The 21025-nt window shown below is 40.4% G+C and overlaps 1 protein-coding gene across 1 annotated transcript in view; it reads right to left on the bottom strand.

Moving 5' to 3' along the window:
- Positions 1-294: 294 nt before the first annotated feature.
- Positions 295-21025, bottom strand: part of csmd3b (CUB and Sushi multiple domains 3b) — a gene marked incomplete at both ends in the record, with an annotated part of 321253 nt that continues 300522 nt past the window's right edge. Inside the window, 14 exons of the mRNA XM_083981903.1 lie at positions 295-454; positions 877-1012; positions 1600-1687; positions 2204-2340; positions 6032-6190; positions 6776-6835; positions 8718-8897; positions 9003-9114; positions 10503-10576; positions 14160-14333; positions 14556-14729; positions 15240-15419; positions 17101-17277; positions 17445-17627. Coding sequence (XP_083838029.1) covers positions 295-454; positions 877-1012; positions 1600-1687; positions 2204-2340; positions 6032-6190; positions 6776-6835; positions 8718-8897; positions 9003-9114; positions 10503-10576; positions 14160-14333; positions 14556-14729; positions 15240-15419; positions 17101-17277; positions 17445-17627 — 1994 coding nt within the window. The remainder of the gene's footprint in view (positions 455-876; positions 1013-1599; positions 1688-2203; positions 2341-6031; positions 6191-6775; positions 6836-8717; positions 8898-9002; positions 9115-10502; positions 10577-14159; positions 14334-14555; positions 14730-15239; positions 15420-17100; positions 17278-17444; positions 17628-21025) is intronic.

Here is a 21025-nt window from a genome sequence, read left to right as displayed (position 1 = left end):
ACATCTCACTGTGACTTTTCACTGGCTGAGTTGCATCTGTAAAAAGGTAGCAGAGATTTTGTCTTCACATTTGTTTACATTTCATCTGTGAATACAAAACACCAGAACGACGCTGAGTTTTGGTTTCAAGTGGACAGTTTTCCATCTGCTTGGGGAGATAAGGTGTCGGAACTGGGACTGAAGGGCTTTAGTAATGTCCGTATGCTGACGATGGCTTTCCCCTCCACAGCCTCGTACCAGTCATGGTCCCATTAGATATCCGTGTCATTAAGTTCAAGTGAGGATAATCAATCCTCAGACCATGGTGCAGACAGTATTCAGATTCGGATCGAATCTAACAGCCTTCCCCTCCACAGCCTTGGCGTTGGTGTTGTACATGGGATTCTCAAAGGCAGCCTGGCCATTGTTGTTTTCATGGACTGAGCAGCCTGTGTACTGTGTTTTTGGTGTGGTTCTGTGAAAAGAAAACAGCATAGAAAATGTAAATACACCGTGAGAGAGATAAAATTGTTCTGTCTATCAATATCAGCACAACTGGGTAGTAAGTGGACAATAGCAAATGCAATCTTGGGAGTGGAAGCATACAGTAGTAAACAAGCTTAAAGGATTAGAAAGTGTTGTGCTTTTTAGGAAGCCTAGTGAGATTCCAATCAGCCCATCACTTCCAAAGCAACAGACAGTGAATTCATTGTCTCTTAACACCTCAAAAAATGAACCACAGAAGCAGGTACTGTTTTCAAGAACCGGACAGCTTCCTAAAATGTTAACAAGGCCTTTTCATTTTTTGTATGAAATAATGAAAAACAACAGTGAGGTAATGGCAGCTGAAATTGCTTTCTATTACTGGAGTTTAACAGAGCAACATGCAGCACATACCTTTGTTTGTAGAGATAGAAGCCAAAGCCAGTGAAGATCAGAGCAAAGAAAGGCACCAGAATAGCGATAGCCACAGAACTGCTGTTGGTACCGAGCTGAGGGGGTGGCGAGTTTTGACTCTCTGACATATTCAGACCTGTGCCATTACACAAAAATGTATCATTATTGTCAACACAACTAGTTTTGATGACATGATAAAATGACAAAGACTTCACAGTCTAATGCTGTTGCTTTGTTGTAATAGCAGCACTTTATGTTGTGACAGCACTGCACAGGATATGATCTGTGGCAGCGATGCAGATCTCACTCAAAAAGCATCTTCCTAGACTAGCTGATGGTTAGATGCTGTCAGGAGTGAACATCAGAGGATAAAAATTATTTTCTTCTTTAGGACAGACTCAGGTGACCTGGGACTTGAAGTATGAAGGAAAGTGGAAGCTGAAGTGGCTTTCAACTCTGTTTGACAGAAATGTGAGCAGTCTGTGGATGCAGGTTGATGGAGTTCAGCCATTTTAAGATGGCTTCTGGTCTGAAGAGCAGATTTTTGCTCTCTCTGCATGTATCCCCTGCAGGGCTGACTCAATAAGGTCACTGCTGCCAGCAAGAAGAGGCTCCCTGGTCCCTCTCTCCAACAGTGAGTTTCTTGCAAGCATTTGAATAGAGTTTTGTATATATCACTTATAATCCAAAGTGACTTACAAGAAACATGTCAGTGATAATTACCTAGTCTTTGCAGTCCAAACTGTCCATAGTCTTTTCCCTGAATGAAACCCTGGAATACATAACTAGAGCCATCAGGCTCTGCAGATACCTGGAGGCAAAGACAGACAAAGAGAGGAGACACAGATTGACACATGCAGTATACAGTCACAGAAGAGGGACAAAGGTTGGTGACATTCTGTCTTTATGTCAAATCTGTGAAATTAACAAATTCAAAAATATTTTTTAATTATTGATTTTAGTTTAAACATTTGACTGATACTTTGGCTGCCTTGACTCAAATGTGTTTCAGGCAATTACCATAGCCTGGGCCATGGGTTTATGTCGTTATATTATGTGGTATGAGCATGATAATTCAAACCCACTCTACAGGTACTTAATGATTCATGTTTACCCAGTGTTCAGCCACAGTGTCTAGAAAAGGGCACATCTGAACACATTAGTATTATATTAACCATGCTTAAAATAGAGCTGTGTAAGATGCAGCTCTGTCTGAACTCAGCTCAGCTCAGAACTGTTATAAAACATAAAGGCCTACAAAAACATATTAAAGTCAATGTCGTGTATTGTAGATTGAGATGATTGCTCTGTATCCAATGAAACTCACAAATCCATCCATGGTCCAGGAGTCATCTATGATTTTGGCTGGAGAGATGGCTGAATCTTTCAGCTGGTTTCCCTGGTTCGCATAGTTCACCTGGTACATCAGCAGTAGCAGCCTGGCCTCAGAAGCCTTATACACCCCTAGGGAAGACAGGAAAAAATATGTTCAAGTTGTTGTTGTTCACTTTATTGTGGTTAGTTTAGCACCTTGTGAGCAGCAACTGGGAAGTGATCTACTTTATCATCGACAACATCACCCACTGTTCTTGGGGTTGTTATATGCATCCCCGGAGCTACGTGCTCCGAGGACCCCAAACTGTCATGCGCTGTGGCCCAAGGCTCAGTCCTGGGTCCTTTATTATTTTTAATGAAGTATATCCACTGTGTCAAGTACGATTTTTCCCATCATATTCCCAGATAATACAAATCTTTTACTTTCCAATAAAAACCTTAAAGCTCTATTAGACAAGGCCAACAAGGGCCTCAAAGACTACTGAAAATGGTTCAAACTGAACAAACTTTTCTCTTAACGTTAAAACTTTATCCTATTTTCAGGTAAGAAAAAGTATAACCCCGATGAAGCTAAGCTTTATTATTGAAGACACCCATGTGAAGAAAGTATCTTCTGCTTGCTTCGTTGGTGTTGTGGTGAAAGAAAATTGTACCTGGAAAGAACATATTGATTTTGTGGTAATGAAGGTGTCCAAGTCTCTGGGAATCATAAGAAAGATTAGTTCATTCCTCAATCAATCCAGTTTGCTTGTTTTATACTATAGTTTAATATATGCATACCTAATCTATTGTAATATAGTTTGGGCTTCATCATCTCCTTCATTTTCCAAATTAAGGATCATAACCATATTTGATATTAATATCATACAAATCTGCTCTTTCATCTATAAGGCTATCTACCAAAGACATGAATTACCCGATCACTTTCAGCAATATTTTAGTTTGAATTCCAATTTACATTCATACGAAACAAGACAAGCAGGTAATCTGCATCGCCCCCACTGTCATACCAACAGAGGTCAATATACAATCAATTACAATTACAAAGGGGATCATATTGTGGAATGAACACCAAAACCTTGCCATCAGTGCTCTGTCCTTGCCTATATTTAAAAGAGACTATTGGCCAAACTACTGGAACAATACGCCTAATTAATATGTGAGATAATATATGTTTTTACTTTGCTGTTGATGTTTTTTATTTAAACTTATTTCACTATTTATTTAACCTTCAGCTCAAAAGTTGTATAGGCTATTCATCAGATTATTTTTCTTAAGAAACTGCAGGCCATGGTGGGGACAATCTATAAGCCCTCCACGGGTTTCTCACCTCACCTGCACATCGCTTTTTTATAATTAACTCTTTACAGAGTGATTTGTATCTAATGTATCCAGCTCTTAATTCTATGTGCAAATAAATAAATCAAAAATCAAAAAATCTGGGTAACACACACAACCTCCTTTTGTGCTTTAGCACACAAAGGCTTTCAGCATCTTTAGCAATACAAAAGTCATCCATTGTTGATGGCCACATTATCTGCTTGCCATAAGAAGCACATGTAACACCGGTTGTGGTACAAGGCCATCATTGTGTCAGCAACGTGCCACAGTGTTTGAACAAGGAACAACAATTTGTCCTCTCTCTCAGAATAACTGACGTCCTTCAGATGGCTTAGAGACACACAGGAGGGAGCTAGAGTGAGGACTTTGTTGTCTATCTATTTGCCAACAGCCATTATTTCCCCTTTATCCACCCAGGACTTCCTTCCTTCCTCAGGAGAGCATGGTCATCCGGAAGGATGCAGCTCTTTAGCCGGTACTTGCAGAGGGGTTCCTAGATCTCGCAAACCAACGGACTCATGAGAGACCTTCATACACCAATAGTAACATTTGCTCAGAAGATCCCTTGTAAGGGATCTGTGGAGAACTGGTTCTCTCTGACAACATCCAGGTTCCATTTGTACTTCAGCACCAGTGTGACTTCCCGGAGCTAGTCCAGGGCAGGGTCTGATGTCTCATTATCTTGAAAGTGGATGATTATTGAGAGGGATTTAAACCTTTTTATTGGTACCACACTGTCTATTTTGGGATAACATGTGCCTTCTGCTCAATTATCATCCATAGATTGCATTCTTACCACCCCCATGATTATCTTAATACCAACAAATAACTTAAGCTCATTCACAGTGGTGTTAATCCTGGTTCCAATTAGTTGACAGCTGTAGAGATTTGTCTGTTCAGCATTAAGCTGGAACAGATTGTCATCGAAAATCAGAGAAAGTAGCTGCAAGAGACGACATCTCATCAGGTGCTTTGAATACACAGACAGCTGCTGTTGACTGGTGTGTGGTTCTTCCTCCAGATGTGAGAGGGATATTTCAAATTAACATAAAGTTAACCTCTTCCTTTAAAATGAAGATACTAATCCGGCCCTTATTTTGAACTCCACATACAGATTATAGGTTGGCTTTATCAATCATCATCAAAACACAAGATACATAATAATTGCTACAATTTATACTCCTGGTCAACTGGGGGCATCATGTTGTTTTCTAAACTCCATTTGAAAGAAACAACCAAAAGACTGAAGTTTACTACCATCAGTAAATATCATAAACATACAGAAGGTTTGAGTTAGACCAGCTTTTTCTCATCAGTGTAAGGCAATAGTTATGATTAGTTTGATGATTTTTTATTATTACTTTAAGTTTTATACCTGCTATATTATCACTTACCACGTGGTCAACCTGCCGTGCACCAGTGAGCAGCAATGATTAGTAGATAACCTGAACTAAATTATGCAGCCTAGATGTTTTATAAGTGATGACTTAATTTGGTGAAAATTTCCAATCATGCCTACTGCAGGATGAGTTTCTACGTCCTGGTGCATTTTGCTGTTTTTTTGGGATCTCTCTGTGCCTACGGTACACACTACAGTGTGTGTTCATCTTTAGACATTTTAAATGTTTCACTTTTGGCAGAGCCAGGCCAACTGTTTAATGGGTTTAGTTTTTTATGCTAAGCTAGTCAGTACACCAGGCTGAGCAGATTAGTAATATTTTACTCGGAAAATATGTGCTTTTCCCAAAAGGTTGAACTGCTCACTGAAGTACAGTGGTTAGGTAAATATGAAATAATTCCCTCATCTTCATCACTTGAGTCTAGGATCATCTCTATTTCTGTTGCCCCCCTCCTTTCTCTCTCTCACTCTTGTACCCCCCCAACCCCACCACCCACACCCACACACACTGAAATCTTGGGAGAAATCTCAGGATGAAAAACATCCAAGTTTTATGCAGCTGGGCACTGGCCTTTTGGTGCCTATGTGAGCACAGCTTCAGATGTTATTGATCTAAAGCTGCTCCTTTAAGCCAGAAGATGGATGTTAAACGTCTGATAGCTGTATGGTTATGTGATATGGTGTTTGTGCTCTCTGCTACTCTAGGAACCAATTCTAGCTTCAACAGGATTAGTATTTTAATAAGGTCTTAACCCCCTGCTGACGCTGTTGTTGGACCCTGGGAGGTCTGTGTGTGAATAAGTGTATGTGTATATTTGAGCTTTGGGGGAAAATACAGTAAGAACATTCAAAAGAAGCTGACAGCATCAGTATAGTGAAAATCAACCAGTAGAAACAATATAATGTGTTGTCAGCAAAGGTGTTGATAACAAAGGCTCCATATTAATCTTAAATATAGAACCATGTAGGTACAGTACTATGACATATTCATGGGGTGTTATTGTGACGTATGCTGTCATGCCACATCACACTACAATATAGTATTGTATGTGGGGTATAATTAATCATAATGAGCTTTGCCTGATAGGAGCAGTTCCATGTTGCCATTGCTAAGTGTAACGTTGACTCTTCCTGTGGTGGAGTTGAAGCTGGTGATGCTCAGTGTCATGGGCTGCTTCCTCCCACGGTAATTATAGGAACCCTTCCATATGTAGTTAGGAGCAAAGACGTCATCTGGAACTACAGAACAGAACATACAACAGTGACAAAATTGAATGGCAGGCAATTTACCAGAGCAAAACACAATAGAACAGAGTGAAATATGAATGAAATGCAACAAATATGATAGAACAGAGAAGAACAGTAGAGCAGAGAGTAGAGCAGACTCAAACAGAAAATAATAGAGAATAAGACATAGAATAGAATACAAAAGGACACACATGAGCAGAACAGAAAAAAACAAAACAATATATACCAAAAAGAGCAGAGCAGAAACAAACTCTACTCTGTCTTTTTTTTATTTTTCAAACAATATTTATTGATCAACATTCACAACTGCAACACATCTGTTTTTTGTTGTTTGCTTGAATTAACTACAGTAAATTCATAAACAGACACTGTTAGTAAGGGACAAGATTCAATGTGTGCCTTTAGGGAACATGTTTCTGTGGAGTTAAGGGATGCTCACTGCTTTGATAGTTACAGAAACTTGCTCATACATTAGCTATAGGATCTCTTCCGTGTGAAATGAAAGGCAGAGAGTTAGAACAGACAAATTATATGACTGTATGATCCTGGAATCGAAAATACTGTATCACAACTGACCGTTTAGTTTTGGACTGGGAGTTCCTGTTGCTGGTTTCACAGGTTTCTTCTTTTCCCCCGCTGTGAACACACGCAGTAGAAGTAGAAGGTGAAATACACTGTCCGTCCAAAGAAAAAGTCACACACTTTAATATTTTGTTGGACTGCCTACAGTATAGCTTTGATTATGGCATGCATTTCCTGTGGCATCGTTTCGATAAGCTTCTGCAATGTCACAACATTTATTTCCGTCCAGAGTTGCATTCATTTTTCAAAGATTCTCAAGGTCTGGACTCTATGGTCACATTGGACCACATTTCTTCCTTGAAGATGATGGTTCTCCATTATCCTTCTATTTTTTAATAATGCGTTGGACAGTTCTTAACCCAATTTTAGTAGTCTCATGCATGCCAATAATTTGACCCTTCTGAAAAGATTTACATCTTTTCCACGACCACAGGATATGTCTTCCAACATGGTTGTTGAAGAAATGAGACTGCATCAGTTAGGGTTAAATAGGTTGTTGCCAGCTGAAACATAATCATCCATGCAGTTATTATCCAATGTCTACCTATTAGCTTTGTTAAATCCAGGAGGTGACTGTGCAAAAAACATTATGCTTGTTTCAGTTTGCTTGTTTGATTTTCAAGTCCATCAGCTGTTGCAACCAGGGGAGAGCACTTTTTCCTACCAAATCACCAAATTAGAATGCAGTGCTGATTACTATTAGTCACAGATGCACATAGTAAGTAAGACATGCTGAAAAAGTGTTCCCAAAATAAACCCTGTTAATGGTTATTTGTAGGCCGAGCAAAACAAACAGAGTTCATGGCCAAAAATTGCAGTGCATATTAGATCCTTTTAAAAGTGGCCTTAGGACACTTCGGTTTGACCATTCAGAACAGCTTCTGTCATCACTTCAAGATGCAGCCATTGTTGCCAACAAGTAAAGGCAAGCAAGAGAGAGTATTTGCCCTAGAATCTCAAATTGGATCAGAGAGTGCTCCAATTTTGAAGGCTACTTCAGGGCAAAAGGGTGGCGGCCTTGGTGGAATGATTTCAGAACAGAAGCTTGCAGCTTTTCTTTGCACAGAGGCTTTAAAGCCTCACTTCTTAACATTTCTTGATGAATCAGACAAAAACTTAAATTAGTTCAAGGATTTATAGGTGCAAATAGTGTACACACTGGCAGTTCATATACATCCTGGAAAAACAACACGTTGCAGCATTATTGACAGAGGTTTTGGTGATACGATCAAAGGCTGCAGAATAGCTACTAAATGGACCTTTGGTGAAATTGTTTACTCTTCAGCTCTTTCCAAGGTCAAGAATGGACTTTCAATCTCAACGTTTATGCCAACATGGATGAGGAGTCAGAAAGAAGTGGAAATTTAAAAATGGATGATTTAATTATAGAGATCCTGTAGCTTAGTACATCAAAAGCTCCAGAGCTACTAAACTGACATTTGTTTTGGCAAGTATTGATTGAGTTCGAGTACATCCCTGGTGAGTATCAGGGTGAGATAAAAGGTGATGACTAATAGGTCACGCTATCTTCCCAGGTAGCTCTTCTCCAGGCAGTTTAGGATCAACACAGTCTATCACTGCTAGCTCACTGTATAAAGTGAAGTTAGTAGGGGAAGAAAAAAAGGACTCAAGAGAGGTGATGAATTTAAATCCTCACCTGTTTGGACATGGATGATGAAGATACAAAACACCACAGGGTATCGTTTTAGTATTTTTGTGACAGCTCTGCCAGACTCACTACCAGTCCACGGGCTGACCACCCAACCAGGAAATCTCACCCTACTCCAGCTGGCACGTCTGCGTGCACTGAAAAAGTGTCCTTGAGCAAGACATGCTCAATGCTCCTACCTGTTCACTAATGAGTCTGCGTAGCATTCATTAATCAAATGCAGGTGACATTTAAAACATTACAAAACATGGAAAGCAAACCCTTTACCTCGACATATAGGCATCTTCCCGGTCCAAGTGCCGTCACTCTTGCAGACTCTGTGCTCAGAGCCTCCTGCCAGGAAGTAGCCATGCTGACAGCTGTACACCAAGGTGTAGCCAAAACCAGGCAGATCCATCCCCACCACATCCACATGGAGCGGGCTCTCTGGCTGCTTACAGGCATGGGCTAGAAGGGGGGAGATGGGTTTTGTGCACTTGAGTCTGAATCTGATGGCAGTTATGACAGAGGGGTGGCAAGTTAACCATTTGAAGGGATGGTTATATTTCTTACGTATGCACTCGGGTTGCGTCCCGGTCCACGTCAGATCAGGCTGGCAGGTTCTAGAGGAAGAGCCCTGAATCAAATGACCTGGCTGGCACTGAAATGACACCACACTTCCCACCTGTACAGAGAGACAGAGAGGGAGAATGAGGCAAAGCAACACAGACAGAGGTAAAGAGAATTTGTATACTGTATTTAGGGAATGTGTATACTGTATTTAGGGAACATGCAACATAAAGTACACTATTACTGTACGAGGAATTTGAGTTGCACTGACAAATACCATGTGCAATAAAAATGTTAGTTTATTCAAAATGAAATACTACATCAATGATGAATACATTTTTATCATGTTGAGAGCAATTGCATGAATTCAAACACACTGGTAAACACTGGTAAAACTTGAGATTTACTGAGTGTAAGTAAAAAAAATTCTCACTTTGCATACTAGACACGGTTGACTTCAAAATCTAATCAGTGCATTATGTTTGAAGGACAGGTCGGGATTTTTTCTAGTCTATTTTGATATTAGACATACAATCGTCTTTCTCTGAGCACTAACACTGAGGAGCTATCAACCTGTCTCTGTGTTATGTGTGATCAGACACATACGCACGTGTGCTGTCCTACTTTTAATATGTTGTGGGCTTCAGAAGCCATCAAACACATATATTTAGGAAAGGTCACGGATTGAGAGACCTGTAGTAATAATATAAACAAGTTATTTACATTAGAAAAACCAAGGAAAAGCAAATCCAAATTTTGGATGGAAGATGAAGAATGAGAAGAAATCCACAGGATTACAGGAGTGCCACCCTTCCGTGACACTAATGATTGTTGTTGCTGTAATTAATAGAGGATAAGGTCAATCCTTGTTCTGTGCACAAATGCGCTCTAAAATCTAAGGTCAAAGCTAATACCAGGCTTCAAGTCAAGTTGTTATTCTGTTATCTTTAAACACTGTAGTCATTTATTCACATAATAGTGAAATTGACTCTGTATTTCCATGGATAGTGTTTCCCCCCTGGTGGCAGGTGAAGGGGCTTATAAGTAGTAGAATAGTTCAATATGCTGCACATGTAATCACAGCTTCCTCAAGTTATGTCTGGCTGAGGAGGTTTGAGGCTTGTGTCTGACTGCTTTGTAAACACTACCAAATAAAGGCAGATAAGCTGCAAAAGTACCAAACAGGACTGCAACTAATTTACCTGACAAGTAACATCTTCATAAATCAATTAGTTGTGTGAATTACAAAATGTTGTAAAAAGGTGAAAAATCACAAGTTGCTGGTGTCAAGTTGATATATTTGAAGGTATTGTTTTGTTTTGTTTTGTTTTAACCAACAGCTACAAACACAGATCTTAGCTTTTGTCTTCCCTCTTTCTTTCCTCGCATTTCTCTCCCTTGTAATTGGATTTTACCACAAGATTCATGATTGGGTGGCAAATTAATCTCTCTCTTGAGTAGGGAGGTAGTTACCGATTTAGCTTATGGGAGCACATCTCTTACCTTGAAACCGTAGGTCCGGTTTAAAGAGCCATAGCGCGGCATGCCTGGGTTATCACAGCTGGTTTTGGTCGGTTCTGAGAAGAAAAAGGACAAGAGTGGAAAGTAATTACACACAAAATCTAAAAGAAAGATAAATTAGCAGTAGCATTATGTGTCCTCTCTTAACACTCCCCTTCCTCTCCTCTGTTGTCATGGTAACAGTGGGTTATGTATTCCAGGCAGGACAGTAGGGGGCAGTAGTGCTTTGTCAGAAAACGAAGCTAGGCCGGCTCTGAGAGTGTGTGTGTGTGTGTGACTGTGGGTGTGTGTGAGAGAGAGAGAGTGTGGCAGGGTCATCAGCATGTAGAGCACATCCTGACGCAGAGCTCGATTCAATACAGCTTCCGAAATGACAGATTCACTCTCCACCCCCCCTCCACCTCACCCCTACCACTCCTTCTCTCTTCCTGTACCTATCTAACTGCCCTCCTCTCTCTCTCTCTCTCTCTCTCTCTCTCTCTCTCTCTCGTCGCTGTCTCCTTTAACTCTCTCTCCCTCTTTCTCTAACTGCTCTCTTCCTCTCTCCTTCTATCTTTCCATGCCACTGTATCTCGCTCTGCCCACCCAACCCCTCCTCCCTCGTCTGTCTTATTTAAAGAGCAGGCTGCTTCGCCTCAAAACTCATTCTGTTTCAGTCACATAGTAATACACATCACACACTAACATACAGCTGCAATCACACACTAATAAATCACACACACACACACACACACACACACACACACACACACACACACACACACACACACACACACACACACACACACACACACACACACACACACACACACACACACACACACACACACACACACACACACACAGAAGCCAACACTCAACGCCACATTCTCACTTCACTTCCATCAGAGAAAAAAACACAAAGCAGCACTGAGAGCCACTTTATGTGTGTGTGTGTGTGTGTGTGTGTGTGTGTGTGGTGTGTGTCCCAGTCTTAAAAAAAACAATCACTTTACAGAACTGAAAGATTTCCCCTCACAAGCAGCATCCTTGCACTTATAAGTACTTCTTTCTCAGTAGGTATAGATGAAGTCCTTACATCAATGAAGAAACATTTCAGAGGGTACCTTCTATTTTTAGATCATCTGTTTCACAAGGAATGCTTGACTTTACTGCAGCTCGAAAAGTCCTGGATGCGAGCCTTATCTAGTGCTATGAAGGAACAAAGAGTCAAGTGTCTGTTCTCATTACAAAAGCCCTCATTTATTACAATTCATCACCATACCTGCTGTTTAAGCACCTGCTCTGAATCAGACATGTGAAGTGGTGCTCGAAACATCACATGTGGTGCTGAATTGACCCAGTGGGACCATTTGTAATGTGTGCTGAATATCCCCTCTCATTTTCTTCTTAATCCCCAGATAGCAGTAGTTTGTTTGAAGTTGGATGTGGATTCCCGTTTCCAGAAGCCTTTTACTAAATGCTGTAAGTTACAGTGTGTACTGGTGTTGTCTTACTTATGAGCAGCCACATTTTCTGTTATCTCTACTTACCCTGTAAGACCCTGACTTTTTTTTATATCAGATGTTTTCCGACATGCACTTGCTTCTGTATATAACCTCCCTCAAAGATGCAGATCTTTCTCAGTTTCCATATGTTATATTTTTTCACACTGTTCCATATCCTCAAGGAAGTGAAGCATCACAAAAGCTTTCTGAATAACAAGTTATACAGTGTCAATCTACATAAATATGTAATCAGCTTTGTGTCAAAAGTCCATGATGTAATGAGAGAAATGGTCTCTTGACACACTTGGGTCCTTTAATACCAATCAATCATTTTTTGAAGCCCACAGCCTATGTGAGTGATGTTACTGACCATGTGCACCCCTTTATAAATATAATTTACCATCTTATAATGACTACTTAGTCAACTCAACTGGGTTTCATTAACATGACAATGACTTCAGTTAATTTCAGTGTCCTCCCCAGTTGCCAGCTCTGAAATTAACACAATAACAATATGGTAGAACATGTGAGCTAGAATGTGCAGCTGACAAACCTGCAGAAAGTATGTGATGCAATAAGGTCCACACAGACCAGAATCTAAAAATAATATTTCCGACATCCTGTGGAATCTGTGTCTCAAAGAACTGATGTTGTTTTGAGAGAAAACACCGGGTCTATTAAAGCGCCTGGTGAGAGTCCTGCACATTTCACCAATAAAAACAAACGACATGCATGTGACTCTGGGGGATGTAAAAACCATGCAAGACTTAAAACAATGTCTGCAATTTGTTGAAGACAATCATTTGTGAAATGGCACTCTGCCATCATTTGTGATCTGCGTGTAAGCACTCTCTCCAAATGGGCTTTGTGAAGGAGGCAACGGAAATGCTTTTAGTGGGTGCTGGAATATAAACTGAGCCATCATACGAGTGAAAAGTGACACAGCAAGATCCATCCAGTAAAACCAACTTAAACACTCAGTTCATTCTCTGGATTATTTGAAGTCGAGTCTGAAGACACACAAGGTTGTAATCTTCATTCACACACACAAAGTTAGAATAATTGGGTGAGATACTGATTCTTTCTTGCGGTGACAAAGAGCAGCAGTTTTATAAGGAGGAGTTGTCAATCTGGAAATTATACTTTCACTCCCATCACAGGAATCCTTTAAGGCGCTGTCTTTTCATTAACAAGATTGTCTCAGATGAACCTCCAGCCACTGCTTGTTATTATTCCAATAAGTCTCTGTAACTTTAACTTTGACAGAACAGTAGTTGCTCTACACAGCAAACCCCTGAGTAAACTGAAATGTGGCCATCAACTCCATAATGATGGGTCATTAATTGCCACGATCATTAGGCAGGGGAATTATCCGACACCAATTCAGGCTCCCTAGTGAGCGAGCATCAACAAAATAATGTGTTTCACAGGTTACAAGCCCACACAAATTGTCAGGCAGGAAAGTAAACACATAAAAAATAAACAAAAATAATATTAATCAAAAGAAACCTATGTGCAGCAATGGGACGACATAAAAGAAAGTCTTTAAAACTCTGCTCTGATATGTTATTTAAAGGAAGATACTTATTTTACCTCCTGAGAAATATCATTCAAAGGTCTAGGGGCTCCAGTGACCAACCATCACAGCCCTTTAATTTTAAACCCAGACTTTGAAGTGGGTGAGACACCCCTGCCTGAGGATACCAGGCTGTGCTCCAGCTCATGTGGGGGTGATGATTGATGATAAAGTCAGGAACTATTAAAAAATAATCAGTAAAATCTTAAATCAATTTTTGGTGGAGGTTAAAAGCAGAGTTAGAGAGTTAGTGGCAAGACATAATACTGAGGAACTTTCTTAACTCATGGATTTATTCAGATTTACAGTGCTTTGACTAAGACCTGTGGGGCTGAGTATCAATATATCAATACTTTCTTGGTAGTGACCAAAATTTACCTGTACTGTAGCTCAGAGTAACGATTGATTTTTTGCATGTGACTTAATGAACATTAAGAATGAGAGGGAGCTAGAATTGATTTCTATTGGCTAATAGAGCAAAACAAGCTTTTTCTGCAAAAAAACAAAACACCAGCACAACATTAAAACAAACTGCATAACCAAAGACAGTAAGAGAGAATAAAGGAATTAAATTACCGATACAGCGTGGCTGCGTACCACTCCAGTCACCGTCACTTTCACAAAGCCTGGTTGATGTTCCGACCAGAATAAGAGGTGGAGCACAGGTGAAGGACACTTCTGATTGATAGATGAAACTTCGTCCTTCTCTGAAACCACCGACTGGAGTACCGGGGTCACCACAAAACTTGGCTGTGCACACACACAAACACACACACACACAAACACAATCCTATTTCAGTATGCAGTGCTAACAATATTGACAAGCACTCCCATTCTTGGTGTATCCCAAGGACAAACTTTGATTTTTGCCTCCAACTGTAATTGATGTTTGATAAAGAATAATAACAGGCAACATGCACTTGGCCGGGTTAAATGCATGTGTACCGCATTTGTGTATGTGTGTGCGCTTACGTAAGCACTGTGGCAGCATGCCGCTCCAGGTGCCATTGGCAACGCAGGTCAGGACAGCAGGGAATGAGAGCTCGTATCCAGGTGAGCAACTGTAACTCACGCTGCTGCCCCATTCAAAGTCACTGCCCTGCAGTACCCCATTACTGATGGAAGGGGGAGTCGGGCAGGTCACCGCTGGGACGGAGAGAGAGAGGTGAGGAAAGAGGGTGAGGGGAATAAAAAAAATGCACACATCAAATTTTTAGCAGCTTTATGTGATGCAGCTAACAACTCTGCCCTGTGCTGCGCACAGCTGTGGTGAGGGGGATTTCACACAGTGATTGGAAAATTTGTTTATAATTTTACTGTCGCTCAAATTTTCCAGTGTAAATAGCTGCTAGATTGTCTTGTCTGGGAAGACTTTTAATCAAGTCCAGTTATAGAAGCAGTTTAAACTAATTACAGCACTTACAAGCTATTACAGTGCATGTGACTTGGACTGTATTGTATTTATAGTTTTCCCTACAGAGGCACTGACAGCTAACTGAGCAGAATCTGCTGGATCAGTCTTAGTTGGATTTAGAGTTCACTTATGAATACATTAGATTGTAAACATGGAAATAATTTTTTACCTCTGGTTTTACAGCACAGTTTCATTGTTTTGTTTTTTTTAGAGCTGAAGCAGAGTTTTGATAATTCAATTACCTGTACATATGGGCATATTCCCACTCCAAGTCCCATTTTGGGTGCATGTCCTCTGAGGTGACCCATCCTCCTCCATTCTGTATCCAGGCTGGCACTGGAAGGAGACATTCTGGCCAATTGTGAAGTCCTCTCCGTAGCGGAGGCCATTAGCTGGCACACCTGGATCTCCACAGTTTATCACTATAGAGAGAGGTTGGATAAGATTGGAGTCAAAGCGATGGCACAAAGATTAAGATTGCTGCTCACATAACGCTCATGCCACCGCACAAGATATTTGAAAATATTGCTCCTGCATACATATTCTTTTGTGTTGGCAATACACTATGGTGTTGAATGATGAAGGACAGCATAAGAGGAAGTAAAAAAAATAAGACAGAGGGTCAATGAAGGTGAGAGAGTGGTTGTGGTAGTTCTTAAATGTGCTAGACCAGAGAGAGGACCATCTGATAAATAAACATCAGAATGGCAAAGTTCAAAATTAAGTCTGTAAGCGGCAAGACTTTGTCTCGGGAATTTCAAAGTTGCTGTGAGAGATGACCTAACTAGAACAGTGTATGGGCTCTGGGTCTAAATTTTAGTGATGAAACTTTGACAAGTAGCTGCTGCTATTTTTAAATTAACATAACTAATTATCCTCAGTACTCTAGTATCCATAATATTCAAGTTTAAGTTGTGGAGACATCAGTGGATAGTGACTCTGTGATCGAACTGTGTGATCTCTTTGCATTCCTTTATGGGCTTCACTTCTCATGAATGAAACAACAGTGATATCAAAAATGGCTGAGGTTGTCCTGGGACTCTTTTAAGGCACATTAGGATTCCCCTGACTGTACTTAAAACGCACTGTCCTTCATAGTCTAATAGGCAGTTTAAATGCTTTTAAAGCCACCCCAGATACTGTCATGCCTGTTAATAGATGTAGTGTAATCTACTGTAAAAGCCATTTCCTTTAAGTCAGGGATTGCTATAAACTTTTTCTTTCTGTATTTAAGAATTTTGGTTTCTCAGCATTTCTGTTTCTGTGGCCCGTACAGCTGAAAATTCTGAATAGTATTTCTTTGCATAGCGCATTAAAGTCAGAAATGTCAGTGATAACTGGAAGGCATTTAAATACTATTAAAGACTGTCTTCATGTGAGGCCCAAGACAGTTGAAGTTCGCCTTGAAACAAAATTTCTAAATGGTACTTTGGGAGTATGTCAATTGTCAGTGCTATATTCCAATGGTAGCTCTTGTATTTTTTTGTACAAGCATGTACACAAGCTGATGTTTTTAGTTAGAGAAAAACATACAGTAGCACTGATTAACATTCATTCCAACCACAGCTTTGGTCACATTTCATATAGGAACGATGCATAATATTTTATGGTTATTTACTCTTGGGAATTTTCTCCTAGAGTTCAAAAAGCAAATTAGCTAAAGTAAACAACGATCAAGGTTATTCATGTCACTCTATAAACTCTGGAGCAGGAGGATGAAGATTTGAGGCTGATTTCATTACTCAGACCCTCCGCTGTCACAGAATAATTTAAAACAGGACATAAAATAGGGTCGCAAAAGGCTGGAAAGGAAACCTTACAATCACACATCAGAGTTTAGTGATGTTTATGGGTTACAGACTCGCAAAGCAAGGATTTAATACTGATTATATATAGTACGTGATACATAAAGCTGACAGTCGGCTCTTCAGCTTCCAAGTCACCTCCTGTGTTCACACTCAAAGTAATAAAGCTGCAACAGAAATACACTGCAGAGAGCTGTATTTACTTTTAGAGCATCACATACTGTATTGTTATATTATGTATAAATAAATCAATATAATAATCTGTAAAGGAAATTTCAATATACAACAGGTAACTTACTGGTACAGTTGGGTTGTACTCCTGACCACGTCCCGTTGGCCTGACACAGCCTGGTGGTGGCACCCGTGAGCAGGTAGCCGTCCATGCAGGAGTAGATGACTGAGTGAGAAAACGTTGTTCCATCCAAACGAAAGACTCTGCCATTACTGGGCGTGCCAGGGTTACCACACTGGACAGCTGGGGTGGAAAAAAAGGAGAGAATGAGTGTGAGAAGGCCGTGTGCATTTCAATGAGTTTCAGCTCTATGACTATACTTAGACTGTGCAGTGCGTCTATAACTGGGTCATTGTCAAGGTCCTGGGTTTGGATGGGTTGAAATTAAGTGGTATTAAGTATCTTCCTACGTTTACAGAAGGGCTGCGTGCCGGACCAGGTCCCGTTAGGAAAGCACATCCTTTCAGCAGAACCAATCGAATCGTAGCCCTCTGAGCAGCTGAAATAAACCTTGGAGCGGATCCTGAAATCCGTTTGTTCCCTTGAACCATGGGAGGGAATGCCGGGATCGCCACAGGAACCAGCTGTGTCGCCTACGGAGGCAGAAATGAGAATGTATGACTTAAACATCAAACCAGCATTTCTGAGCAAAAACCAGCAATATGAGCTGAATATTTAATCCCATGTTAAATAAAATACATTCTCATGGTGCTCCTGGCTGCTTACAAATAGTAGTACATATGCTGGTGACAGGGGGCACATTCTTTCCTTGAGATGTGTATGTGTGTGTGCTGTGTGTGTGTAAGTGTGCTGATGGGTAGATGGGTGGCAGTGAGTGTGTGTGATCCTCACTCTGCCCTTGCAGAGCCGCCCGGTCAGCAAATTCTGCCTGACAGACAGAGCACGCCTCTGAGAGCGCACACACTTTCACACAGAAGCACACACACATACTGTCGACCAAATGCACAGGCTCAGATAAATATATGGCTGCTCACACATTTCTGGTCACTATTGCCTATTTTGCTAATGGTATAAAATTTGCATTGACTTATGTGTGCATACAATTATTGTCACAACCTGATTAATTAATTCTGGATCTAGCTATCAGAACACAGGGTGGATGTTTTCTACTCTTTTTGCTGTTTTAAATTTACTAGCAACATTCACATCCATCAACCATTACATCACACAAAGGTTGCTGCTATGTGTGATGAACAGCTACCTTAAAAATTTCCCAAATGTACCTGCAATGTTTTTGTGTTTTTTTACCTAATACTTTTGACAAATAACCTAATTTCATATTGGCTCTGTTTGTACTACACTGCAAATATCTAGAGGCCTGTTTCTAAATTGAGCTTACACATAGGCACAGGCACAACACATAATGACTTAACATCTTTAGTAAAGCCTTGGGATTTCAGTGTTTCACAGATAAATACATAAGTGTTTACCACAATCTGTCCCTGTTATTTGTCTTTAAAAGCTCGGAAAAGAGGGGAAATGATCGATAACAAAACAAATTATTTTTCTTTCCGAATATAAGAACAGATTGCAAAATGCTCCATCACTCACACACATGTACAGTATATACACACACGCACAAACACACACACACACAGTACCTTCAGAGACACTACATTACCACCTACACAACTCCTATGGGAAGCCTGCACACCGACCCAAAGTCACTATGTAGCCTCAGGTGTATCAGGTCTCAACAGGACGAACAATCAATCTACCTGATGTTACTGGTGCAAGCCTGTGCGTGTGTGTGCGCATGAATGTGTGCCCAGTGTATATGTGTAAGTTTCTGTGGGACAAAGTGTGAAAACTAATCTGTTGTTTCCCTCAGGTGACTTTGGAACAACCACTAATCGGACACACACATTCATCTGCACGCTCACTCAGCAACACACAAACATCTATCCGATAGAAAGATTTGGCTGCACTCTGTCTTGGATAAATTCATGTGTTACTGAGCTGGAGCTGTTTTGCCCTGGCCTGCAGACCTTCCCCTAATGCTGGATGAGAAAAAATGACTAGGTGATAACATTTTCACTCGTCTGCTTCAAGGACTTACTGCAGGAAGTCGAGTAGGGAGATGTGGGAAGACTAATGAAACAATTGGAACATGATGTAATTCCTTATCAAATGTTTTTTTTTTAGGCAGCAGCCACTCAGTGTTGAGTAACTACAGATTAAAGTAATACTTTGACATTTCAGGAAATACGACTATTCACTTACCACTCTCCTTTAAGTATGTGGTTACAGCCATGATCTGGTTAAGAACTAATATGGTTCCTAACGAGAGCCTTTAAAGGTCATTTATTAACATATTATATCTCATTTGTTAAATCCCCAGTCACATCTAAGTATAAAAATTGAATTTCTTTTCTGAAATCTGCTCTATTTGCCTGCTAATCTCATGGACAAGAAGTGACTGCACCCTACCAATAAAGAGACCTGCACACACCCCCATAAAACCACATTGTGTTGTTTTTACACTTTCTTTCTTATTTATTGGTGAGTTTTACAGGTGCCAGTGGGTGGATCGCTTTTTTTCCTTAGTTGAGCAAAGCTAGCTGTTTACAAACTATGCTTACTATCTGCTGGTTGTAACCCTAGGGTTTTTTTTCTGGCAAATATACTGACACAGAATTTGAACATTTTGCTTTTTAAAGCTGTGTAGAGAAAACCAAGGTCATCCACTGCACGGGCATGATAAATAAATATTCAAGATGTGTGTCTTTACAAGGCACGCTTGTTTATCTTGTTTATTCTTTTCATTCAACCATGAAAAAACTTGAATGAATGTTTCTGCTTTAAAATCTCAATTCTTTTGGACAGTACGGTCTCAGTTAGGCCAAGGCATAACATCTAACACTGAAATACAAGTCAAATGCAGACTGCCCAGTCTATTTAAATCTCATTCTATTTTTAAAACTAGAAAAACAATGAACACAAAAATGTCAGAACAACTAATGCTCAACAAAGAAAACATGAGAGGAATTTGATTCGAGGCTTCAATTCTACCCCAGTTAATCAGAACATACCATAGCTACAGTAATGACTCCTTAAATACCAGTGGGTAACATCACTAACATCACATCAGTAACACCATTTTCTTATCAGCAGTTATTGAATATAACTGCAGAGCTAACACTGCCACCAAAGGCTGAGCATTCATTTCTACAGGGCTCTGGCACAGACCTGCCAGGTAAAAAGCATGAATCACTGCTTCTCAACTATTACCCTCTCTCACCTTGAGTCTCCCCTGGGCCATTGCTGTAAATAACAATTTATTCTTAGTCAAATCGTCTGTAATGTGTTTTTAGTCAGTTACATAAGTGGCAACTGGGAGCCTCTTATTCTGGAGAGCCAATAACATGCCCCACAGCCGACTGTGAGAACTGTATAGCATTTGTTTAGACATCATGGAAGGTGAGGTGGCTCTCTGTCTGGAGAGAATCCAGCTAAATAAGTGTTGAGATATGCAGATACAATATATCCAGCAGGGAGGAAATAAGCTTGTGTAAAGCAGTTTACAGAACAGTAGCAGTGGGGGATCTACAGTACACAATATTCCCACCATCTAAACAATACAGCCAATGCTGGAGAAAATGAACACATCTGCTTAGATGAAACTGATCTGCATAAATATTTGTTACATGAGGTTAAGCAGGTTAGATCGGCTTAATTGTTTGATGATTTAAAGATTAAATTACATAGATTACACTGTAGCTTTTTCCCATTTCAACCCGGTCAGGGTGAAAGCGCGACTGTTCATTCATGTAACATACGTGACACACCTGCTGCTGTGAGAGAGACCTGAATTACACACTGTCAAAGTCCCAAAATATGAGCAGAGCAGGAACGGTGGGGCAAAATGACTCACTGAGCCATGGCGGTGACAATATCACAAGGCGCATGAACACACACGGGTATGCGTACATACACACACAGCCACACACAGTGAACCTATGTTGGGGGA

Source organism: Trachurus trachurus (genome assembly GCF_905171665.1).
Source record: "Trachurus trachurus genome assembly, chromosome: 11".
NCBI lineage: Eukaryota > Metazoa > Chordata > Actinopteri > Carangiformes > Carangidae > Trachurus > Trachurus trachurus.
Note: the sequence above shows the minus strand (reverse complement) of the source record. Positions and strands in the feature narration are given on the sequence as shown.